This window comes from Octopus bimaculoides, chromosome 22 (assembly GCF_001194135.2).
Source record: "Octopus bimaculoides isolate UCB-OBI-ISO-001 chromosome 22, ASM119413v2, whole genome shotgun sequence".
Lineage (NCBI taxonomy): Eukaryota > Metazoa > Mollusca > Cephalopoda > Octopoda > Octopodidae > Octopus > Octopus bimaculoides.
In genome coordinates this window covers 87,805-115,663 of record NC_069002.1, presented here as the reverse complement: position 1 = coordinate 115,663, position 27,859 = coordinate 87,805, and the positions used below count along the sequence as shown (strand labels likewise).

The 27,859-nt window shown below is 35.5% G+C and overlaps 1 protein-coding gene across 1 annotated transcript in view; it reads left to right on the top strand.

Annotated features, from left to right (window-relative positions):
• Positions 1-27,859, top strand: part of LOC106881781 (DENN domain-containing protein 1A) — a 109,919-nt gene that overhangs the window by 1,504 nt on the left and 80,556 nt on the right. The window contains exon 2 of the mRNA XM_052975831.1: positions 1,144-1,192. Within this exon, the coding sequence (XP_052831791.1) occupies positions 1,144-1,192 (49 nt within the window). The remainder of the gene's footprint in view (positions 1-1,143; positions 1,193-27,859) is intronic.

Below are 27,859 nucleotides of genomic sequence, written 5' to 3'. Positions count from 1 at the left end.
GTTGTTGGTCGAACGTGAAAAGTCTTCGTCCGTTCAAGAAATATGTTTCGTGTCCCACCCCCTCAACATGACAACCACAAAAGTAGGGCGGTGTTTACTTATTGAAATCAAAAACATCTCTTTCTTTTCCATTTCACGTTTGTGTGACATGTAAATAAAATATAATATAATATATATATATATATATATATATGTGTGTGTATGTATGTATATATAACATGAAATTTCTATTATATTTTCTTATCTTACACGCACACACACACCACATATGTGTTAAGTTTCTTTCGCTTTTGTTTCTTGAAATCTTTGTCTCAAACAAACGACTTATTGCGTCAGTTGAAATACTCCTCATAATATCGATCATCCCCTACTTTGGGTCGATACATATTGGGATTTCCTGTTTTATATCTGATCGAAGCGATAAGTGTTGGTGACGTTCGTTTCTACTGCAAAAAGATACTTAATTGGGGTTCGAAACCGAATCACCGTTTTCACTTTAGTGAAGGCGAAAAGATATTAAAGGTTGAAAACATTCCGATAAAAGAAAGCAGAAAAAAATTGGTCTACACCATGGGCAAAAAAAGTATAGGCTCCCACGAAAGTGGAGATAGTGGACTCGGTTTCGAAACCCATTTAACTCATTCATTCACTTTACTCTGCTACATTTTTGTAGAAGAAACGACAAATCCTGAGGAAACTGATTTTCAATCTGATTCTATTATTTATCTATCTACACACACACACACACACACACCAACAACTGAACCGCTTATACTGTCACACTGCCTGCTATTAATAGCAGCCAAATCTTCCTCCAGTCTGAAAAGAAAGAACACCTTGAACAGTCTTAAATATACAAATGCACTGGATGGTCATGGCTGGAATGTCTGACCATATTTCTGTTTTATCGGAGACTTCGGGCTACACACACACAATACTAATTTATACAAGTAGTTGTTTGCAATGTTATTTAGCCCCTGGTCAGCCCTGGTTGAACTGGGTCTGTAAGCAAAACGTTCGGAGCATCACTGTCGTTTTTTTTTTGTTTCTATCTAAAACTACAATACACATCTTTTCTTTCCCCCACCCTTTTCTGTAAAGATGTTATGTTCTTATTTTAGGAGATTTAGCTGCTATATCTAGTAAACCGAAAGACGGTGCAGCGGCTTCCTCGTTGGTTCGTTACAAGTGGGTGTGTGTTAAAACAATTTCCTTCTTTTTAATTCTTCAGATTTTTCTTAACTTTTTTTAAAACTTTAGCAAATGACAATAAATATACAGTTAAACGTTGAAGGGATCCAACATATGGTTCAATGAATTTCAATTTCCATAACGTTTCAAATAAACTACAAATATAAGATTACGATAGACTTATTTATGAGGAACATTAGAATTTTATCTTGATTTTTATTGGAAAAATGAAGAATCCTATAAGCTTCCTTTTGGTAAATATTTATTGTTCCTTCCCTCGACAGACTTTCGGAATAACTATCATTGCCTCATGGAATAGGACAAGGAATTGGGTGGTTCTTTCCTTCTGTTCAATATTTTTTTTCCCAATTTTACCTCGACTTCTATTCCGTACCCTTTTCGGTCAAACTAAAAGGTTGATCCCCTTTTCTCGGTAAATTTTTACTATTTAAATCGTTTCATTAGACGAGTGGAAATAGTAAAAATTTTCCTAAACTTATTTTAAAAGCTATTGTGATGGCAAACACTACTAAATTGTATCAAACGATATCATCCTTGTTAAATATCTAGTTTATACAATAACATATGTTATACTTATAAACATAATTAAGTATATTTGTTTGTTTCAGAAAATTCAATGAAGTTCTTGTTTTTGTGTGATTTATGTATTTCTCGGTTATTTCTGACTTAACGACGGTCATAATAGAACAGAAAGCTTCGTCAAAGACACGTCTACGGATTTCTCCTCCGATTTGTTTTGTTTTGTTTTTTTTTACCCCTTTTTCTACCCCGTTATAGGTTTTGTTGCGATTTCTAATTTCGATTGATTGTCCCTGGAAAAAGAGGCATGCGATGAAAGGCTTCCCAGCCATGATCGTCTCCTATTTTCTACACATCATCCAAAATGTCCTTCCAATTTTTTTCTAACATAGTAGGGTGTGAATTGAAAGAAATTTGGCTGCTATTTTTGCATAGGATCACTTTAGTAGTTGTTAATCTCTCACTCTCTCTCTATATATATGTGTATATTAACATCCTAATATTTTACGAGAACCTCTTCATTATTTTGTGAGCTAAGTTCTCTGTGCTACTTTTATGTTCGGGGCCTGGAACTTGCAAAAAAAAAAAAGAAACAGTTTTTGAAGAGATGTCTGGAATTCTTTAATCAGTATGTCAATCTTTTATTTTTCATTTTAGATGTGTTCAATAATGTGCTGCAATCAGGATTATTATTATAAATATGCTAAATTGATACCGTGCCCAAACACTCGCCGTTAGGAAATCCCTGATCACGCAGGCCCTCCAGTCAAAAGCATTCCACTCAGAACCATTTGTCTTTTGTTTTTACACTGAGGGTATTGGCTATATAAAGTCCTATTAGGCTGTGCCTTTATATCGAGTATCCTTTGCGTGGTTGCACGACCTTCAAGAAATCAACGTCTTTAAACGTCAGAACTGCATTGAGTAGTCTTGGATACGCTATCCCTTAAAAAAATAATATTGAAAAATTATTAGATGGTCATGGTCACGGCTGGAACGCTTTTGATCATTGTTCAGTTCAATCAAGGTAGACTTTGAGCTAAACAACAACAATCAACTATAAATCATATTAATGTGTGTAGGTTGGTTGCAGTTGTCACATCAGGCAGTCAGGTTACATCATAAGGGTAGTGGAATAACGGCTGTTACACCTCTGATAATCAAGCCATTGTAGAGAGTATGCTCGCTTGTGGAGAGCCAATATTGATATAATGAATCGTTCAACTGTCACAAGTTGGCTCCGGCACCGCCCCCCCCCCCATTTGGTGGAGACCGGAACTCGTATACTTTTACAGGAGTTCTTTGCTAGACTATATGCAACTTGCTCCATCTGCGTGTATAATTAGGAAGATATATATGTTGTGTGTGTGTGTGTATGTATGTATGTATATATATATATATATATATATATATATATATATATATATATATATATATATATATATATATATATATATATATACATACACACACACATATATATACACACACACACATCTTCCTAATTATATGTGTGTGTGTGTGTTCTTTGTAAGTCTAGTACTTATTCTGTCAGTCTAAGTTACGGGGGGCGTAAACACACCAGCCTCGGTTGTCAAGCGGTGGACGGGACACACACACACACAAATATGTACGACGGGCTTCTTTCGGTTTCCGTCTACCAAATTCACTCAAAAGACTTTGGTCGGCCTGAGGCTATAGTAGAAGACACCTACCCAAGATACCACGCAGTGGGACTGAACCTGGAACCATGTGGTTGGGAAACAAGCTTCTTACTACACAGAGGAAGTAAGAGTGCTTAACACTGTAAATATAAACATTGATATATATATATATTTACTTACTGCTTCTTAGGTGTGTATGTTTATTACATGTGTGCGTGTGAATTGTTTACACCTACTGTTAGTACATGTAAGGCAGTTTGTGTATGTGAGTATATAAAATCTACTAAAAGCTATAAAGAAAAGAGTGAAGAATATTGGGTTCTCTCCGGATGGAGAAAATCAACGGCTACTCTTCATTATCGCTAGAACATCCGTCATGTTCATAGATGTAGGGTATCCCATAGCAAGACTTTTTCCCATTCAAGGGTTTTTTTTTTAACCCAGTGTTCTATACACTGTTATTTATAGCTTTATCCATCTTGAATTCCACCGTAAAAAATTTTTAAAAAACCCCAAAAAACTCAACAATTTCATATCTGTTGAAATTTACAAATTCTCATAATGTAAACATATATTTCATGTGTTCGATCAATCTGTTGACATAATACTATTTTGGCATGTATATATATATTCTCTTTTACTTGTTTCAGTCATTTGACAGCGGCCATGCTGGAGCACTGCTTTTAGTCGAACAAATCAACCTCCAGGACTTACGCTTTGTAAGCCTAGCACTTATTCTATCGGTCTCTTTTGCCGAACTGCTAGGTTACGGTGACGTAAACACACCAACATTGGTTGTCAAGCGATGGAGAGAGGATACACTCAGACACACAGATACATATATCGTGTGTATGTATATATATATATATATATATATATATATATATATATATATCATCATCATCATCATCGTTTAACGTCCGCCTTCCATGCTAGCATGGGTTGGACGATTTGACTGAGGACTGGCGGACCAGATGGCTACACCAGGCTCCAATCTGATTTGGCAGAGTTTCTACAGCTGGATGCCCTTCCTAACGCCAAGCACTCCGAGAGTGTAGTGGGTGCTTTTACGTGCCACCGGCACAAGGGCTAGTCAGGCAGTACTGGCAACGGCCACACTTAAAATGGTGCTATTTACGTGCCACTGGCAAGGAAGCCAGGCAGCTGCTCTGGCAATGATCACGCTCAGGCGGTGTTCTTAGCGCTCCACTGGTACAGGTGCCATGTTGGAAATGCTCATCTATTCGTTCCTTGTTGAATGGAAGTCTGCAGCATAGTATGTCTCTGTTGTAAGGTGTGGGAAGCACGCTGGCAGCATCCCTGACCAGGCGTGCAGGGCATTTGTTTTCCTTCTCTGCAGCAGTTGAGGCAGCATCAGCACTTTGTCAAAGTTTACGCTTTTTTAGGATATAAGAATATCCTTTGTTTGTTAATGCATACAAGAATTATTGGGTCGCTCCCAACTCAGGCAATATCCTGAGGATATATTCAGAGACGAGCAGTTAAAATGTCTTTTAATAAATGAAAGTACACAGTGTATATATGTATACATTCAGTAATGCATGTATAAGAATGTTTGAATTAAATTGTTAGTGGAATTAGATATATTGATTTCAAATTATGGCACAAGGCCAGCAATTTCGAGGGAGGGGTAAGTCAGTGACATCAACCCCAGTACACAACTGGTACTTATGTTATTGACTCTGAAAGAATGAAAGGCAAAGTCAACCTCAGTAGAATTTGAACTCAGAACATGAAGACAGATGAAATGCTGCTAAGCATTCTATCTGGCATGCTGGCAGTTCTGCCAGCTCACCACCTTAGTGGGAGTAGATCTATTAACATGTCAGTGGGACAGTTTTTCAGTGTATAGAGATGTGTAGGGGTTTGTGTGAGGTAAGTTTATGTATTTATAGCAATGTTGGGTAAGTCTTATGTAAATTAGTTACTTGATACTGAGGTTGAACTACACTTTTCTGCGAATCACCTTTGTGGATTATTTTCTGGAAAAGCCTGTTGAGGCTTTTATCTGTGGCTGTGACACAGTTGATCTAGGTACTCATAGGAGGCCCAATAAAGATTTGATTAGCAAACTCTGTATAAAAAAAAAAGAAAAAAAGGAAATAGTGTCATGCAAGAAAAAAACAAAAAGCAAAAGCACCTATGCTGAAAGTTGAGGCCCATGACTAAGTTGAAAAGTGATTAGTGAGAGTTCAGGTTTCAAACTTTGGTTGAACTTGCTGTTAGAAAAATGCTTTTTAATGTACCTGAATTGAAATTGAGTCAGTATTTCAAATCTTGTATATAACAAAACAATAAATACTATAATATGAATGTATTTAAATTTAAAGTAATAACAAAATAAAGAAAACAAAAATGTTTTCTTTACAGTTATTTTAGTCTCAATCACAACCATTTTATTTATTTATTTATTTTTTACTCTTTATATCCTATTGAAAAAACTATTATATTTTCACAATGAAACTAGTATTGTTCAGAGCTGTCTCTGAAAATCACTGCTTTTATTTATTTTATTTTATTCTTCTCAACAAAAACTGTCATCCCAGGATCCAAAAATGACAGTTTTCCCCCACTCCCACCTCTGTCATATTTTTTTCTTTCCCTCAAAAGGCATTTCTTAACCTCTCCTTCTCTGAAGTACTGCTTCTGTTCTTTACATAATATGTTGTTGTTGTTATTATTATTAAGTGATATATTTCATTTACAAGTCCTTTCACACTGAGTCTAGACAGATCTTATGAAAAGATAACTAAAATTAGTTTTCTACATTCTTTTTTAATCTTTTATTTTCAATTTCAACGTAGGAATGGTAGGGTTGTATAATTGCAACTGTGACTCCATTGGGTGATCAAAACACCACAGAGAAAGGTGTATTGCAGGAAGCTCTCTGTTGCCTTCTCGTACACTAATAGTATTTGAATTCCACCCTAACCCTAACCCCAAACTAATGAAAGTCTGTTCATGCACACCGATTCCCTTCATACTTCCGTGAGCTGTACCTGCCCAGGACACCCGCGAACCAACCAAGAAGCCCATACATGTTTGCTTGTAGAGACTGTTTACATATAGTTATAGACATTATGTTTCTCCTTTAGCACCTTAAGCAAGTGTCTTCTATTATAGCCTTGTGGGTGGATTTGGTAGATGGAAACTGAAAGAAGCCCATTGTATTTGTAGTTATCTGTATGTCTTTGTGTCTGTCTGTCCCCCACCGGTGCTTGACAACTGGTTCTAGTGTGTTTATATCCCCATAATCTAGCAGTCCAGCAATAGAGACTAAGAGAATAAGTACCAGGTTTTTAAAGAATAAGTACTTGGATTGATACATTCAACTAAAAATTCTTCAAGGTTATGCCCCAGTATGGCTGCACTCTAATGACTGAAGCAAGTAAAAGAGAAAAAATAAAGATAAACAGAATTTGGTGCTAAATTAACATTTTTCTTAAACGAGAGAAAGAAATTAACTTGATTTCAAGTATTATTGCTCTTTGTTTTTCTTTTTAAAATTTTAATTTGGTCTTAGAATACTTACAATGGTCACTGGCACCATTCTCCAGACTAAACCAATAAAACTTTTAAGAGTCTATAAATAAAAGCTTAGTGTGTAATTTTAAGCCTTGTGACTTCTTCCAAAAACTGGGATTTTTCATTATAACAAAACCTTCCAATCTTTGTAAATTTTATGGACATCTCATCCTAATTTTGAAAAGACATTAAATAAATTTTTTTGATTTAGAACATAACCCTAACCCCACTCCCCATCGTCGTCATCATCGTCATGTCCGCATTCCATGCTGGCATGGATTGGACGGTTTGACTGAGGACTGGCAAGCCAGAAGGCTGCACTAGGCTCCAATCTGATCTGGCAAAGTTTCTACAGCTGGATGCCCTTCCTAATGCCAACCACTATGTGGGTGCCTTTTATGTACCACCAACACAGAAGCCAATCAGCTGGCACTGGCATCGACCATGCTTAAAAGATGCTTTTTACGTGCCACCAACATGAAATCAGTCAAACGGCACTGACATCGACCACGCATGAATGGTGCTTTTTACGTGCTACTGGCATGGGTGCCAATCAGGCAGAACTGTCATCAGCCACAACAATGACTTCACTTGACTCAACAGGTCTTCACAAGTGCAGTTAATTGCCCAATAATTGGAGGGTACTCTTAAATGGGCCGGTTATACTGCACTGGCATAGGCCATGATTACAGTCTCACTTGACTTGCTGGATCTTCTCAAGCACAGTATATTTCCAAAGGTCTCAGATACTTGTCATTACCTCTGTGAGTCCCAACGTTCGAAGGTCATGCTTCACCACCTCATCCCAGGTCTTCATATAGTCCAATATTTTTAAAATGGGAGCACTATTAGTTTTATAAAAGAAATGATTTAAAATTTTAGCAAGACAGTTTTTGTGAAACTCCAGAAATTCCTTTTTTCTTGGAACTGTAATATTCTTCAGAAGCCACACCGAGAAACACTCATCTGTTGTGTCCTTCTTTTAAGGCAGTGGGGTGTGGCTTGAGGGAAATATTTTGTTACTGTTTTTAACAGGGTAAGTGACCATGTAGAGGCTCTCTTAACTCATTAGGTTTTTCTCATTTGCTTGAGAAGCTGTTCTCAACTGTATAGCTGTACATATAGAGATAGAGAGTGTAGGCTTGAAGGACTTTGTTCTAACTGACAATGGTAGAAAGAGAAGGGTGAGGGCAGAAACGTGGCTGATAGTCTTGTGAAGCACAAGAGATTGGTCTATCTGCATACCAGTGTGTGTGTGTGTGTGTGTGTGTGTATAAATATATATAATTTTATTTCAGTACGGTTCCGAAGTCCTTTAGTAAACACAGATATGAAATGGTACATCAGCTCTTTAGATAAAAACTAGACGAAGCATTACTGACTCGTGAGTCATAGCTTCATGACTCTACTGTTGTTAGTTTCATTTTTTTTTTAGCTATTGTCTAGCCTAGAGTTTTTCCATAGGTTCTTATGGGCCATTCTTGTGTACTATAGATAATATTTCCTTGCTTTTTCTGACACTAAAGAAAACAAAAATATTAATAAATTCCTTAGATTCACCAGATTTGTATTTGAAGTGGACTGTTCTTTTGAAAGAACTGTGTGACAAATCAGGGTTTTAAAAAGACAACTTTGCCAAGGCTCATCTTTGGCAATAGTTCTCTAATATAAGCCTCCTCCCCTGAAAATGTTGTAAAAATAAACACTAGTCATTAGCTCCAGTTGGTAATTCATTGGCACTTTCTTTTTCTTTATTTTGTGTGTCTCTGTTAACTGCTTTTGATGAAATCCACTAGAAATATATCTGACCTTTTCACATGTATAAAGTAAGTATGGAAGAGTAGGAAACTTTGTTTTTTCTTTTTCTCCTTAATGGTGGTTGAGGGAGAAGAAATAATGTTATTATGTAAACTCTTGGAATATAAAATAGTTACAAAATGTCACCTCAATAACATTTTCTCCCAGTACTTTAATTTGTTTGCATTGTTTCTGGTCCCTCTTTGCATCTCACTAATGACATTAATGTAGCAATTATTATTATTCTACAGCTATTGTACTGTGCATTTTCTTCTTTCATGCTTCTCCTAACCTGACATAACCATTAACACTATTGGCTTTTAAATATGGTCCTCAAAGTCCTATTTCTCTGTCTGTAAGAGAATAAAGTTGGCCTCCAAAACATGTAAGCTATTCTCTGTCTTAGTTGTGGACAGAAGTAAAATTTAGTAACCTGCCCCTTTCATCCTCTCTTGCGCCTTGTCTGAAGCATTTCTCAAGTCTACCAAGAACTGTGACAATATGGGGCTACTCTAATCATTCCTTTTTCTTCAAATACAAAATGTAACTCTTTAAATGCCTCGTGTGTATGATATTTGCGAAGGTCAGTGCTTCTTCTTGTTGAGTTTTATGGTATTAATGATGAGAGAAATCTCTTTGTACAGAGAATGTCAATCTGTTACTTGTAACATCTCAAAACAATCACATGTGAGTTAAAGTATGCAGAATGTGATTTCATGAATTTGATGTCCAGATCTGTTAGTTGGTACTACAGTAGCTTATTGAATTAGCAATTTTACCTTTAGCATTCCCTTTTGTTAAGGGAAGTTAATTGCTTCAATCTATCCAGCTGTAATCTGACAGTTGGTGCAGCGCTGTCTCCTTCCATCTATCATATTCTGGATGTTTTGTTGAGCCAAAGTTAGGATGACGAACAGAATATCTATTTCTGCTCACTAAAACAATAAGTAAAAGCATGGTACAAGCTGTCTGGTGGTCATACTTGCACATGAGTGACAATCTTTTATTTATTTTGCATTTTTTATAGTGCTTTTGACATATGAGATATGTTATTTTTATGCTTATGCATTACTTTTAAGATAAATTGTTGTAGAAGTCAGCTTCTCTTGTATTCTGTTACTCCAATCACATCTCAGAACTCTTGCATAAGATGTGATGACTTGATTTCTCACATAATGATGCTAGATTAATATATACTTACAAAGTGCTCGTTTTTTCCTTGAATTCTGGATTTTGTGAAATTTGTAAAAAGAAGTATTTCTAGAAAGTCTCTTTAGTTACTACATTTGGGACGAAATATAGTGCCGTTGTTTCAATTTTGAAAATAATGAATTTGTAACTGGTGTTTGGAATATAAATTAACATGGAGCTTCAATGTAAAGTTTTGATTCCCTTTAAAACAGTGGCTAACAAAACCAAGGGTGGTTTTGTTAGCCACAACCATAACTTAAAAGGCAAAAAAACAAACAAAACAAAACAACAAAATGGGTGACTCAAATTCTAGATGTTATTTTCATTATAAAACTTATGTAACTTATCAGTATGCTTTACAAATGTCAGAACAAATATATTACAATGAGTTAGTTACACTCAATGAAACATAAAAAATCTTGACCTTGTTTTTTTTTTACTGTTCTTTAAGCCAACAGATTTTATATACACTCTGATTGGGTGTATATACATGGATATAATCCAACCAGGTTATAAGATGTCTCTATGTACATGTAAACCAACGAGGTTTGAAAGTGTTTCTTTACATGTCATGGAATTTTTTCTTACACATTTCTTTCTAGAAATATCCTTATATATGTATACATATTTTACAATTTTCTTCAAAGTCCTATGTATTTCTTAGAAAGAGATTGTTGAGTGCCATTTCCAATTGGATGTTTCCACACTGGTCCAATTACTTTATTTAAATTCACTTTCTTTTGTATCTAGATTTTAGTCTTTGCTGACATAAGTATATATATATATTCTTTCTTTGTTTCAGTAGTGGTAGTCAAAGGATTTGAGACCAACCAACTTATTTCATTCATATGTATAACCATTGCTTCTACTTTTTGGCAACTTTTACTATTTTTTCAAACAGACTGTATAGCACCCTGTACAAGTATCTTTTACTTTGGCCCCAGCCTAACCAAAGTCTTGTGAGTAGATTTGGTAGCCAGAAAATGAAAGAAGCCCATCATATATGTTTGTTTCTACCTCCTTGTTTTGACATCACACGGTAGTTGTAAATGGGTGTTACTGTCAGTGCCATTCTAATATTCTGCAAAAACATATCTGGCAATGGGGAAATATTACCTTTCTTGGAAACAAGGTCCGTGACAGGAAGGGCATCTGACCATAGAAATTCTGCCTTAATAAATTCTATCCAATCCATAGAAAAGTGAACATTCAAAAAATGTTGAACCAACACAAGAATTCCTGTGTAGTCATTTGAAAACTAAAAATAACAGTCAGTCTTCCCTCAAATCACATCTTATAACCTTCGAAGAGGGACAACATATTGGATGTTAATGACGTTCTGAATAAAAGAGGTGCTAGTCATTGTAGAAAAATGACCCTTCACAGATCTGCTTCAGTAAGGGTGGCCCTGGAACCAAACAATACCAGCAAAAAGAAATTCTTTTTTAGCTTTTTGAAAACTGTTGAACATGCTATATACTGTGTGAGATATGTTCTAATATGGTTTCAAATTTAGGAACAAGTTTTGAGGGTGTGTGAGTGGAGGCAAGTTGATTATATAGACTCCAGTGCTCAGCTGGTACTATTGACCCCATGGAAGGGCAAAAGATAAAGTCTATTTTGGTGAAATTTGAAGTCAGAATGTAAAGACCTAGAAGAAACGCTAAGTATTTTGTCTAATGTAGTAAGGATTCTTATTTCTTTATTGCCCACAAGGGGCTAAACATAGAGGGCACAAACAAGGACAAAGGAATTAAGTTGATTACATCGACCCCAGTGCATAACTGGTACTTAATTTATTGACCCCGAAAGGATGAAATCTGTAATGAACACCAGTCAATATTATTCCATCTCTTTTTAGGTTAACTAGGACTAGTTAATTATCTAATATGTCTTTCTTGAGATGATATTTGAGGTAGATTTGATTGTTATTTCTAGCAGACGGAGTGACTATATAAAAGTTCCTCCATTGGCTTGTGAGTTCCCTGCCGACTATCAGCAGCCAACATTATAGTTGTGATCTATTCTAGAATGAGATAGTGCTTTAATAGGAAGTAGTGATATGCTAGTAGTGGAAGGTGAATTTAACCCTTTAGCATTCAGATTTGTCTGTCAAATGCAATGCTTATTTATTCATCATTGTTTTAAATTAATCATGCATAATCTTGTGGCTTCAAGATTTTCATGATGTGTTAGTTTATTTTCAGAATAGCATTGTAGAGTAGGTATAAGGGTAAGATCTGGCCAATTTGAACATAAAGCAGAATATTTTGGCTGGATATGGTCAGTTTAAATGCTAAAGAGTTAAAAGAATAGAGGCAGAAAATACAAGTTCATAATAATAATAGGAAGATAGATAGAAAGTAACAAATGGCAAGATTATACATCAAATGTCAAAAGCTTAGAAAAATGTGATAGCTCTAATATCAAAGGCATGCAGCTGAGAATTCAGTGCAGATGGGCAGGACATGTTGTTCAAATGCAAAATGATCGCATTCTGAAAATTCTTTTGTATGACCAACAAGTAGAAGGAGTCTGCAGCAAAGAAAAGCCCTTCCTTATGTATAAAGAGAAGTTGAAATAATCAGTAAAATCTCCACAGCTTAATTTAACATCTTGGGAAAGTTATTGCCTAGATTTATCTGAATGGCGTAAAATATTTGATGATTCATTTGAAACGATTTGAGTTGAAGAAACAGAACAATCAAAGAATTATATCCTGCAGTCAACAGATACATTTGTCCAATCCCAGGCAAAATGGAAGTCATCATTGTCCCCATTGTGACTTCACTGCAAAATCCATACCTGGACTCAAATTACATTCATGTATCCATTGCAAATGAATGCAGTTTCTTGTATTTTTAACCTTTTTTGTTTCTATTTTGTTAAATCCTTTCCTTCATACACTTGTACATCAAAATCAAGGAGAGTGACCTCCATTATTATTTTCTAGCAGACAAAATGCCTAGCAGTATTTCTTCTGACTTGTTACCATCTGAATTTAAATTCTACTGGAATCAACTTCGTTTTTCATCTCTCCAGGTTCAGTAAAATAAATCACCAGTCAAGTGCTAGAATCAATGGCATCTACTAATCCCACTTCTCTCAAAGCTGCTGACTTTATTCTAAAATTTAAGACTATTATTATTATTATGGCAGTGAGCTGGCTTGAATCATTCGCATATCAGACAAAATACTAAGTGGCATTTCTTTTGGCTCTTTAGATTCTGAGTTCAAATTTTGCCAAAGTCAACTTTAACTTTCATTCTTTCAGGGTTGTGGAATAAAGTACCAGTTGAGCCCTGGTACTTCCCACTCTCCTGAAAATTGTTGGCCTTGTGCCAAAATTAGAATTCTAACAGTTTATTCTTATAAGCTATTATTCATATTATAATAGCTTATTATTTTTAATTCTCTCACTACAGCAGTTTTTGACTCCTTTAATGTTTTATTGAAGTTAGTGGATGAGGAGTAGGGGCTGTATATAATATATCGGTGTGAGTTCCACAATCTTTTAAAAAGTCATGTAAATCCCAGTGACATATCAAAACAGACAACTGGAGTCTGGACAGCTCTCTGGCTGGCCAACTCCTGTCGAACCATCCAACCCATGCTAGCTTAGAAAATGGACATTAAACAGGGATGATAATGATGTCAGGGTTTCATGACAATGTTGGCTGGCACTGGTATAGAGACTTGTTAATAATTCTTCATATTTGAAAAAATTTCTATTCTTCAAGGATTAAAATTTTACAAACAAATATCTGTATTGTTCTCTTCACTTTACTTAATTAACTAAGTTAACCATAAGTTTTTAGTTGGTGAGTTAATTATTAATGACTTTGTTAGGATTTTACTGATAATTGACCTTTTAAACCATTGAACTTTGTGTTTATTGTGGTAGCTATCTTGTTTAAACAGAACAACCACAACCCAAGTTGAAACTGAAGTGAAACGAATCTTTTTTTCTGTTTTTTAGGTTGTCAGTTATGTCATTGTTTCCTTCGTTTATTTTACATTCCCACCCACCATCTTTTTTTTTTATGTATTTTGTTTTGTTTCTGGAAACATGCAGCTGGTAGGATCAGTAAGTGGGATGAGGGGCAACTTACCAACAGAAGGGTAGATGGTTCAGGTACTACAGAACTTACTAAATGTTTCACATTAGTGACAAGCTGCTTTAAAAAATATTTTGTGGTACATTGAATTTTTTGGCAGTTTAACATTGAATCATGGGTCATCAGTCACATGTCTAGTTGTTATCATATCTCCAATATATTATACTGCAGCCAAATCATCATCATCATCATCATCGTTTAACATCCGCTTTCCATGCTAGCATGGGTTGGACGATTTGACTGAGGACTGGTGAAACCGGATGGCAACACCAGGCTCCAGTCTGATTTGGCAGAGTTTCTACAGCTGGATGCCCTTCCTAACGCCAACCACTCAGAGAGTGTAGTGGGTGCTTTTACGTGTCACCCGCACGAAAACGGCCACGCTCGAAATGGTGTCTTTTATGTGCCACCCGCACAAACCAGTCCAGGGGCACTGGCAACGATCTCGCTCGAAAATCCTACAGGAGCCAAAAATTATGATCTGGTTTGTCTCAATTTTGCAACACACTTAAAGCTTATCGACAATACACTAAAATATTGTAACACAGTTCAGATAACTCTGGTATGCTAAAATTGATATACTGCACAGTTGTTCAGTCCATCTAGCTGTAGACATGCCCTGTGAGACATAGCTCCTCCTCTCTAGGTGTAACTAGTGTGGTACAGTTAATGTTAGTGACCAGCATTGTACTAATTTTCAGCACTGTGCTCAAATTCTTTACTTTGGCAAATCTGTGTTAGATTGAATTCCCTTCTATGTGAAGTGGTGTCTCCCTTCAACCAGTTAGCACTTTGAAAACTGGGATCAGATCCAGCACACTGCAGTCTATTTTGGTATTGCAGATGTGAGCAATAGGAAAACAACAACAAAAAGAAAGCTGTTGCCTATGTAAAATTTTACTTTACCATATCTAATATATTTATTCTTAGACTTCTTATTCCTTGGCTTATTTTAAGTATAACACTGCCACTTAATGTTTGTCTATTAAGGATGTTAGCTGCTTTTGCAGGCTGGCATGATATTATTGTTATTAGTCAGACTTAGCTTTCAATGTAAACTGTCATTCAATCTACTTTCTCAGCTTTGGCTAATAGTGTAATGATCACGTGTTAATGTTATCTAATGATGTAATCAATAAATGTGATTTTTTGTCTCTACTTGTCATTAAGAAATGTTTAGCTTGTTTATTTGAATAAAAATTTTTAAGAAAGGACTACTAAACTTTTTGTAATATTTGTATAACCTATCTGAGGTCTCAATTTTAAAGTTTATGTGTTTAACCTTTTTAATACTGTCCTGTCCAAGACTGCCCCTTGTTCTGTGATACAAACCTATTATAAAGTGATCTAAAACAAACAACCTTCCATCAATATTTGATGTTAATTTATGTTCCAAATAACAGCTTAATAATGACAGTTAGTCTTAATAAATTCTTCATGTAACAGAAGACTTATATTAGACTTTCCATGATATTTTAATGCAAGAATCTTAAGATACATTCCAAACAAAAGGTTAATAAGGAATTGAAAAGTTATTTTTGTATATCCCACCAAACTCTTGATTACTTCCAAAGTGCAATGTCAATGTCCTTACACTAGAAATATGATTAAATTTTGAATTTGTAGACTTGAAAATAATTTTGTATTTTGATTTTAAATAAAGTGTTTTAACTCATTCATGACACTATTTTTAAAGAAATATATTATTGCTATGAATTGAATGATTTTAAAAGTAATTTGGGATTTAGTAAACTAACTTTTTTGTTACAATGTTAGTGTTTTGCATAGAACTTAGTAAAAATGTTTTTACATAAAATTACAATGGAAGATTTTTCATTTAAAAACAAACATTTTGTAAGTGGTGCCCCTGGACTGGCTTGTGCGGGTGGCACATAAAAGACACCATTTCGAGCGTGGCCGTTTTCGTGCGGGTGACACGTAAAAGCACCCACTACACTCTCTGAGTGGTTGGCGTTAGGAAGGGCATCCAGCTGTAGAAACTCTGCCAAATCAGATTGGAGCCTGGTGTAGCCATCTGGTCCGCCAGTCCTCAGTCAAATCGTCCAACCCATGCTAGCATGGAAAGCGGACGTTAAACGATGATGATGATGATGATGATGTGCTGTCATAGAATCAATCTAAAACAGTCTCAGCAGGCAAGTCACTATCAAAACTGAAGTAAAAGAAATTAAAATTTTTGTTAATAGTTATTAAATACAAACTATTAAAATTTACTGAAGTTTGTCTTTTACTGTGATCAGTAATTATGACAGCATTTTATTTTATGTGGCTAATTTGAAGTATATGGCTTACTTCTTGGAATTTCAACTGTGCATCTATATTTACTGCTGCTGTAGTCTTTCTTTGATAATCATTGTAAAATCTCTTGTCTGTTGATGGAGAGAGAGAGAGAGAGAGAGGTGTGGGGGAAGGATTTAAGGATTTGGAATAGCTTTGCCTGTTGCTCGAATGAACTAGATAATCATGGAATCTCAGATTTGTTGACTATGTAACCACACCCTTAAAATTTATTAATTGATTCGAGCAGAAGAAAGAAACTACTTTAGTAGGTTCTATAATATACTACTGCTGTTGAATTCCAGTTGTTATCCTCAAAGAAATCTGAAAATAGTTCCAAAGCAGGGGTTTCTTTTGTTTTTCGTTTTTTTTTTTTGACTGTCATATAAATGTATGAGTAACAATATTGCAAGCATCATTTATCTTTCTCTAACATCTCACTTTATTCATTAATATAAGATGGAGAAACTAAATTTCCTGGATCTAATTTGATACTATGATGTAAGTTGTTGGATCAGGTAATGAAAGTCATGGAGAGGGTCATAGCCCAACTAATAAGGGAGAGAGTCAGTTTAGATGAGATGCAGTTTGGGTTCGTGCCAGGGAAAAACACCACTGATGCTATATTTCTGGCAAGACAGCTGCAGGAGAAATACATAGCCAAAGATAAACCCCTGTACCTGGCTTTCGTTGACATGGAGAAAGCCTTTGACAGGGTCCCCCGATCCCTTATCTGGTAGTCAATGAGGAAACTAGGGATAAATGAATGGTTAGTGAGAGGTGTGCAAGCCATGTACAGGGACGCTGTCAGTAAGGTGAGGGTTGGCAATGAGTACAGCGAAGAATTCTGGGTAGAGGTAGGGGTCCACCAAGGTTCAGTCCTCAGCCCCCTCCTATTTATCATAGTCCTCCAGGCAATAACACAGGAATTCAAGACAAAATGCCCCTGAGAGCTCCTCTATGCTGATGACCTTGCCCTAATTGCTGAGTCACTATCAGAACTAGAGAAGTTCCAGGTGTGGAAGCAAGGACTAGAATCGAAGGGCCTTTGAGTCAACCTAGCTAAACGATGATGATGATGATGATGATGATTATCACCTCAGTTTCAAAGATATGATATTACGAATATAGCTACTTACTCATTAACTCAAATTATGCAAAATTCAACCGTTTCACTGACCATTTAAATTGTCATATTTCCTAAAATATTCATCCAAATTTCACAAATGAGGTATTAAAATATTTCGTTTTGGATGTTCTCCAAGAAAAAGTACAGTAGAAATTACACTTAAATATTATCAAAAATTCATAGATACCTACTTGTATTGAAAGTTTGTGGGTAAAAAGCAGCCATGCTGGTGCCACGTAAGTGGCACCCATGCCAGTACCATGTAAGGGACACCCAGTACACTGTAAAGTGGTTGATGTTAGAAGGGCATCCAACCATAGAAATCCACCCAAAACAGACAATTGGAGCGTGGTGCACCTCTCTGGCTAGCAGCTCCTGTCAAACTGTCAAACCCATCATAGAAAATGGATGCTAGATGACGATGATGAAAGATGGTGTATTTTGATAGAAGTATGGTAACAGAAGTTCTTAAGCAGTCTGTAACTATTATTTATGTTTTCTTCATTCTTATATTTTTGCTGTCCTGGCCCTCCAGAATTCTCTCTTCCACTTCATTGCCGTATGTCTTGGCATAGTTTCTCACTTATACTTTCTAGGCAACAGTTTAGCTTAAGTACTTTCCCTACTCTAACTGTTATCTTAGAAGTAAAATCTTTCACTTCTATCATCATGTTTTTATTTCCATTGTTATTGTTTTGATAATACTTGTTGTATTTAGATGTCCATACTAGGATAAACACTGAATATGCAATGGTAACAGATTGTGAGCACAACTAATAGAGAAGGCAGGTGCTGCATTGGAGCAACACAGTAGCCATCCCTGTCAGCATTATTCAACAATACCACCCTAATTTGTAGATTTTATTTTTCACGGACTTAAGACATTTCTTTGTAAAAATAAGATGTGTGGCAGATATGACATAAATAGACAGTACTTCCCCCCCCCCACTTACACACACGAGACTTCTGAAAAGTAACTACTTAATGTTTGAGGAGCTGGGTGTTGAATATAGATATTCATCTCAGGACTTCCATTTTAATAAGCCTTTATATATATATACACACACACACACACACACACACACACACACACACACACACACACACACACACACACACACACACACACACATGCATACATATACACATATATACATATACACACATATATATATATATATATACACATATATTAAGGTGTTCCTATTTTTCCAAGTAATTGTAACAATAATGATGATTAAGTAGATAATATAACGATATTATGGACTAGGTGAAAGTTCTTATAGTCATTGGTATTTGGATATCTCAGATGCTGGCTGGAGTGAGGAGATGAAGTGAGTCCTGGTGTATGGATAACAAAATTTCATTTGTGTACTTTTTGTTTTATTTTTAATTCTGAGAAAGGATATAATACTCTTACTAATGTTTTACATTTCAGCACAAGACCAACACTTTAAGGAGGTGGTGTTTAGTCAATTACACTGAACCCACTACTTGACTGGTTCTTAATTGCCAAAATTTGAAACTGTCTGCTTGTCATTACATTACTTAGCCCATTGGTAACACTGTCACATGATTAGTGAAAAAGAGGAAGAAAGAAAAGCAGGAAAGAGGATAAGGCATAGAGTGAGGCAGAAAGAGAAAAGATGGAGAGAGAAGCATCCAAATTATGTAGTAAGGGAAACGTAATATTTATTATGTGGTTAAAAATGTTAGTTGAAGATAGAGAGTTAGGAATATAATTTTAGCTGAGGGGTGATGTTCTGATGGTGAGATTAGAGAGAGGCACAGGGAGGGAGAGAGAGAGAGATGTGGTGGTGGTGGTGGTGGTGGTGGCAGTGATAGTGAGTGCATAGTGAAAAGTAATTTATTCTTTAATTGAAGTTTTTTATATCACCTATCACTTAACCCATGCACATCCCAAACTTGAGTAACAAACAGTATTTATCTCATTTGTTTTGCCTTCAATACCAAAGAGGTCAACTTTTCATTTAATCCCACAACACATAAACAAAGACTGCAAAATAATATCAGTAATATATTGGTATTGATTCTATCAACTGTCACCACTGACAAAAATTTGGGCTGGTGCCTAAGCTTTTTTTTTTTTCTTTTATAGAATTTTCATTATTTACCAGAATGTCAGTTCATACTAGTGAAGCATTCCTCCTTAGCTCATAATGAAAACCTATCTTTAATAATTAATTCAGAATATTTGGCTAGTTCCCGAAGTTGTAATTGCAGCCAAGTTGTATGCATAATTCTGTAAAAAATCAATTTGTCAGTTTCATTTGTGAAAAGAAAAGTAAATTGTGGTGATAGTTAATAGTAATAATTAAATGGACAAAGTATATAGCCATATCATCATCATTTTAATGTCTTTTTCCCATGCTTTGCATGGATCAAACTGAATTTCTTTAATCAAATTTTCTTTGGCCACTAATTCTAACTTGTTTCCAAGCAAGGTAACATTCCCTATAACTGGATGTGTTTTTCATGGAAAACTAGAAACAAACAACATCACTTGAATGACTATGATATTCGTTTGCAATCATGTGATGTCAAGATAAAGGTACACACATACATGATGAGCTTCTTTAAGCTTCTTTCTATCAAATCCACTCACAAGGCTTTAGTTGAGCCAGGGCTATCGTAGAAAACACTTGCCCATGTTGTAGGAATGAACCTGAATGAACCATGGTGTTGTGTTGTGGGAATGATTCCGGTACACACACACACACACACGCATGCACGCATGCATGTACAGTCGTGGTCTGATTAAAAAGTATTAGGCCTGTTGCTATGATAACAGGAATAAATATGTAGAGTGAAGCCACTTGGCACAAAATGACATTGAACTCTGTCATGCATGCACACTAAGCTATAAGGTTCTTACCCACTTCTATTGTCTAATTTACCTGGAGAGAAACAATGCAGTTATTAAAGAGTTGAAATTACTGCATGCAAGAGTTCACAAGTCTAGCATCACTCCTTCATAGTCAGCCTATGAACTTTTCTGCTCACCCTTGTACACACATGCATTCACTTGCACATATACTAACATACATGAATACACTCAAAAAGAAATGTAAGTATTAAAAATATATACCATTTTAATGACTACTTTTCAATGTTTGCATGGGTCAAATAAAAATACATTAGGGAAGAACTTTTTTCATGGTAGGCTGCTCCACCCTTCCTGTTTCCAACCCTACTCACTTCAAGTGATATAATGATCTAGTCTGTTGCCAAAATTTGAAACATTTTTAAAGCTTAAATATTATGAGCACAATTATTATTCTAGCCTGTCTCTTATGCACAAACTGATTTTACTTCTAACTGATCTATATTGTAAATTAAAAGCTAGTTCATTTAGCAAATCATTGATTATCTTTATCAAGCTATTGTTTTTTGGCTATTTTTAATGTCCAGGTTTCATTGCTTCATAGCATCTACATATGAGATTTAAATGAAACTATTTGTACCTATGTATACTGAGTGTAAAAAAAAAAAAAAAGATTGAAATGTATTTTTTTCTGTTAAGATTTTATTAAAAAAAAAAAGAAAATCATCATAGTTATTTGGTCTTGTTTCATTCATTGGACTGTGGCCTTGTTGAGGTTTCACCTTGAAGGGTTCCAGTCAGTCACATCCACCCCAATACTGGTTTTTAAGTCTCTTGTTTATCTTAGCAATCTCTACTTGCTTACACCATTATATTATGGGACATAAACATGAATGCTGTTTTTCTTTTAAGCAATGTCCACTCACTCATTCATACATGTGACAGGCTACCAATTTCACTTACAAGGCATTGGTCTGACTGAAGTTATAGTAGAAGATACTTGTCTGTGATCTAAATCTGAGATCTTGTGGTTGCAAGGCAAACATCTTTAACCACACAGCCACACCTTCGTTGAATATTTAATCTGAAGTCTATTATCATGATGTGAAATGAAGTCTCAGAGTGGTCAGGCTAAATTGACACATGGAACATATTAACGTATAGCAGGAGTGAACTTGTAATGTTTGGCCAAACAGGATATGAGTTTACAAATTTTCAACATTGTATTCTAATGCCATCAGCTGCAGCTTTTATTTGTACCACACATCCTGCTTCTTGATTTAATCTTTCTGCTCTAACACAGGCTTTTCATTTTCTGCCTGACTTTCATGTCTGTCTGTCTGTCTGAATCATTAACTTGCTGTATGTGTTCTTTTTGTTTTTTTTTATAGCAAATTCACTGTTACTTATTACCATGGCAATAAACAAATATTCTATGTGCCTACAAGCCTTGCTATGCTAGAAATAGTAGCAACATTTCTGAAAATACTGTCTTAAAAGATGGCTATGTGGACAATGTCATCCAATATACATAAAAGGACAAGGAAGTCAGTGTAGAAACATCTTTGATCATGAACCTGCTCAGTGAGGACTGATCTGGACTAAACAACTACTGGTTGGCTGTTTCTTTATGCTCAACAAAAGGTCACACTTGTCCTTGTAGATCAAAGTAGAAGATTCACTGAGAACTATTGGGAAGATCTTCAGTCAAATAGCTTATATGTTTCAAGGGTTTCCCTATGTTGTAATTTAATTCCAGATCAATACTAATCAAGTAGGCCTATAATTAAAGGCTTTCCAGCTATGACTAGCTCCACCCCCCCTCCTTTTTTTATTCAAGTATAATGTATCTACTTAGTGTAGAACTTGGATTTTTCATCATTTAAAAATCATTTTTTGCAAAGTCTGGTCATTGTTAACTTAGGTCAATCATCTCGTCAGTGCTGTTTATTCCTGATGATCAAAGATATTCCAGCTACATCCACCCTGCCTTTCTCTATAATCGAGCACCACATTGTTCAACAAATCTTTTCTTTCACCCTTTTGCACTCACATTCTGTCAAACTTATTTATTGACATTTAATGCATCCTGCATTATTTTATAGCTTTGAGATTTTGATGAGGTAACTGTTAATTTTTACAATGATATTATAGGGTTGGTGTGAGAGGCCAGATCTGACCAGTTTGGACATAAAATAGGTTGAACTTTTTGGTCTGATATGGTTGGTTTAAATGCTAAAGGGTTAAAACTGTAAGATGTGATTTGAGGCAATTTGGTTACTGCTTTTGCATTCCTGTAGGATGTGATGTAATGGAGATCTGACTGCTATTTTTAGCATGTCAGACATCTATTTAAACATTCTTTTACTGGATTTCCATTACCATCTTCATTTTATGTCTGCTTTCCATGCTTATATGGATTGAACAGGTTGTCATGGTCCAAATGAGTTCTTTTTTTGGAGACACTGCTCTCCTGATATCTTCCAGAGATTTCTTTTTTTGGCTATTTTCTCTTGCTGTTAAAAATCCATTTCAGTGCCAATAACAGACTTCTAATAGATATTTCCTGTAACAGAGTTGCAGTTCTAAATAACACCACAACACAACAACAATAGCAACAACATTCAATTATGAAATATTGTCATTGGTATATATATACTTCCCACATGGAACAGATTGAAGTGCAAGAAGGCTCTTAAGTGTTAAACTTCATTTAATACGTAAACATTCTTTTTTATTTTGTTTGTTTTCTCATGTTAGAATTTTATCCTGATTAACTACTTAACAAAAAAAGTTTGTATTGACGAACTTCCTATTTAGTACAGGAAATCAGTTTGAGGAATGTAGCATGTGACAAAAGGTAAAAATAGAAAGTGCTTAGTTTAGTGTGGGTGGCCATCAGAATGGAAAGAACTGGCCCTCCTCTCCAGAATAAAAAAAATTCCTTAACAAAAAACAGTTCATTCCTCATAGTTGTCTATAGATATTTCAACTATGTTGTCCTCTTGGTTGTCATTGTAGTCAGCTTGTTGTTCAGTTAATACATCATGTGACCTAAGAGTTTTTAGTGTTAGGAGCTACTTGAAAGAACAACAGCCAGAGATAGCAATCAATCTGGGAAGAGATGTGGAGTGGCTTCGGTCCTTAGAGGAAGCTGGCAAAAGAATTTGTGGTGTGAATCACTTGAATGTTCTTAGACTACTACTGTCTGAAATAATGTTCTATGAAGTCAGTGGGTTTGGTGGGTGTGGTGGTTTAGGGAAGGTGGAAATGGGGAGAGGAGCATACAACAACAACAACAACAATGAAGAGATGAATGAAATAGGAATAACCTTTTAAAACACATGCATGCATGTAAAATGATTGTCATCATTTCAAAATTGTTCCCTCCCCACCATACTGATATGAATTGGGTTGTTTTATATTTACTATTATACCATTTGACATACTCCTATGATGTATTCCAAACACACATCAACAGAGAAAACTTGACATATCGTCATTGTCACCATCATCATCAAATGTTTATTTCCATGCTGGCATGGGTTGGGCAGTTTGAGAAGTGTTGGTGTCCAGCAGGTCTGAAGACAACATTGTATTCCAGTGTTTACTCTGGTATGGTTTCTATAACTGTATGCCCTTTATAATGCTGACCACTTTAAAGTGTACTAGGTGCTTTGTTTTGGGGGCACCAGGACTAGTGAGGTCACTATGCAGCTTGCAAGACAGACCCCCACCTTTGGCTGAGTAGGGCTACAATGGAGTGGGAGTTAATAAAAAAGTGTAAATTTTAAGTAGTTGACAATTTAAAACTATGCAATATTAGTTTCCTGTAAGAGCAAAATTACAGACCATATCCCAAAGTTAATAGTCATACTTTAGTTTCCCAATATTCTGACATAGCCGTAATGTGGAAATTACTTGTGTGTGTGTGTGTGTGTGCGCGTGAGAGAAAGAGAGAGTTCATATTTTGCTTATTTGTCGTGAGTTCACTTGTAAACAGAGACATCACTGTGGTGTTATTTGCTTACAGTCCATTGAAAAAGCATGTCCATTCTGTTTGTTACTTGATCGACTGGAAAAATATTAGTCTGCTTAGAAACAAATGGAGGTTAGTGACACAATGGGCACCTGGCCTTAGAAAACTTTGCCTCAACATACTTTTGTCTGATCCATGCAAACATAAAAAACTAGATGTTAAAGCAATAATGATGATTAATACAATTAACAAATCCAAATTTAATTTAAATCTTTGAGTTTTAAAATGAGACAGCTGGAAAAGAGGGTACATACATGCCATGTGTACTCTGCTTCAATTATATGGTTTTGATTCTTATAATTGCATGCTGTGGCATAGATGCCAGGAGTCTCCCCTAATACACAGGTGTACAATATAGGCAACTGTAAAATTCAGTGTTGCCTATATTTATATAAATATTAAATTTATGACTAGGAAATATATTGAAAATTTGACAAAACGGTTATAGTTTTGCTAAATGTCTTCTTGAATTTAGTTTACAAGTATCATGTTGAAATAACTTCTTTTTGGCTAGGGTAACTTCTAAAGGATTAGCATCCACAAATTCTAAGATCTTTTTTTTCAATTATCCATATTCTAGGCCGTGTGTTTAGGGTGTTTGAATCACAATCATCACAGTCATGCGATTCAGTTCTTGGACTACAGGTGGTGTGTGTTGTATCCTTGAGTAAGACACTTTTACATTGCTCCAGTCTCTTCTGCTCTATTTCATTCGTTGGTGTACTTCTTACCTTTCAGATGACAAACCCTGGTTGTTCTTCTGGGTCAATGTAGGATAGAGTTGAGAGGATGTCTATGCTTGTTCATAACTACGTAAGCACCTAAAACAATTGGCAAATGCTTGATGCATACTGATTTGTAGGTGACTGTTAGCTCTTTACATGCTCTGATAAACAACGTTGACAATCCTAACTGGGTACCTCGAGGTGCTGGTTGACATTTCCATCACTGGCACTAATCTTTGTCTTTAACAAAATCATTTGGTGTCATTGTTTAGTCTTAGATTAGTCTGGATTTGGCTGACTATGATCAAAGGCATCCAACAATATTCTTAGTTTATTATTATTTTTTTAATTCAGACATTATCATAATATTTTATGGCCAGGCATGGCTGTGTGGTAAACAGCTTGCTTTTCAGTCACATGGTTCTGAGTTCAATACCATTGCATGGCATCTTGGGTGTCTTCTACTACAGCCCCAGGCTGGCCAAAGCTTTTGAATGGATTTGGTAGACAGAAACTGAAAGAAGCTTCTGTGTGTGTGTGTATTTGTCCTCCCACCACCGCTTGACATCTGGTGTTGGGGTGTTTATGTCCCCATAACTTAGCTGTTCAGCAAAAAATATAAGTACTAGGCTTAAAAAAAAATATAATAAAATACTGGGGTTGATTCATTCAACTAAGAATTTTTCAAGGTGGTGCCCCAGCATGGTTGAGGTCTGATGATTGAAACAAGTAAAAGATCCTGAGATTAGCTTTTACTATTTCTCTTCCAGTTTCCCTCCCCTTGGATGCTTCTTCACTTGTTATATTTCCTATGCATCACATGCCTGTACCAATGTAATCTTTGTTATTGCACATTTCAGATGATCCCTGCTTTATCTTCCATAATTTTTTATTCCTCATTGTCAAGTGCTAGACAGAGACTTGTATCAAAGTGTAAACACTCTGTAACTTTCTGAAGTATTAGCAAGTAAATTGCAAAGTATCTTAAGTATATACTGTCCTAATCATGAAATGTGCATTCACTCACATAATTGTCTAATTATCATATGGATGGCACCAAAGATGTTTTAATTGGCCTTGTTATTAATCAATTGTGGCAGTAACTATTTTCTGTGGTGTTATCAGATAACACAAAATATATTTAGTTGTCTTCTTTATATCTATGGTTTCTTCTTTAATCCACAACCATGGAGAAAGGATGGATTTAAAAAGAAAAGTAGCAGGTGATACACAGCAGGTGTGATAAAAAGATAAAAGGTGGGCTTGAGTGGAAGGTTTATGTTACTAGCAACTCAAAGGAGTAGGGACCATAGAGGAGGCAGAGATAAGAAAATACATTTGTAATTTTGATATTTATGGAGTTTAATGTTAATAGAATGTTTACTGATTGCCTGAATGGGTTTCTATCAAGAGACCCTTGGGTTAGGTGGGAATGTGTGAGATTAATGGGGTTATTAAAACTTGTATACATTTCTCCTAAGCATGACTAAATTACTGGTTAGTGATGACTGAAATTCAGATATAGTGGAAGTATGATATTGGTCTCAGTCCTTATTTTGGAAGAGTAAACGGTAAAGTGAAATTGATTGGGGATTGAACTCTGAACATAAATAGGCATAACCGAATGCTAAAAGATATTTTATCCAATGCTCTACCAATTATGCCATCCACCAGCCATAGTCTAAAATGGTCTGGGAATCCAGTGACCAAAGGCTGTGCACTATCTCAGAAACTTGGAATTTAGAGAAAAATATTTATATGACCTGAATATTCTATTATCCAGAACTGTTTGATATTTCAATCTCCTTCCATCCCACCTCCTTCTGCTACTCACCCCAAAGTGTAATTTATGCATTGAACTACATTTGAGAAGACTGGCTGACACTGTTTAAGGCCAAAGTTATCAGTTTCCTAACTGGTTTTGTCAACTTGGAGTTGATTTACTGAAAATGCACACATTCACGCACTCTCACTCGTTAACACACTCTCACTCATATGCATACACATGCTCATTCATATGCGTGTGCACATACATATACACACTTCCACACCTGCTCACTCACATATGCACACTACCACACTCGCTCACTCACACACATACATACTTCTACACTTTCACTCATGCTTACGCACTCACTCGTATATTCACTTACACATATTTCTGTAAGCACACACACTTACTCCATACTCTTACCTAATACAAGCATTGACACACATCTAATGCAGGCAGTCTTATGTATGTACAAGGATGACTGAAGAAGTTCACATTGACATCTCTACTCCTACCTCCACCTTATCCAAAATTGATTTTGAAAATCAAACCAAATGTTAAGTCCTATAAATGGAGTTTTGGTTTGGAACCTGCTCCTGTGATTAGACACTTTTAGAAATTGTAGAATTTAGTTTTCCTTAAAATAGATGCATCAAAAAATAACTCTTTTGAGAGAAAAAACAAAATTGAAGACAAATTTTTTCAAATTTCTTTTCCATTAAATTTCTGTATTTGTTTTCTAAATGAAAAAACTCTTCCCTTTTCACTTGTCTCAGTCTGTGGCCATACTGGAGCACAGTCTTGTAAGTTTTTTTTTTTTAAGTTAGCCATATCAACTCTAGCACTTAATTTTATATATGATACTTATTGTAGGGGTTTTTGTTTAGTGCTCTACTTTACTCCAAACATTTATCAGTTTGCTGTCAGTTAGGTATTCAAAATAGGTTATACAACAGTTAATAATACTACGTCACTTTGTAATAATCTTTATTATTGTTGATATAT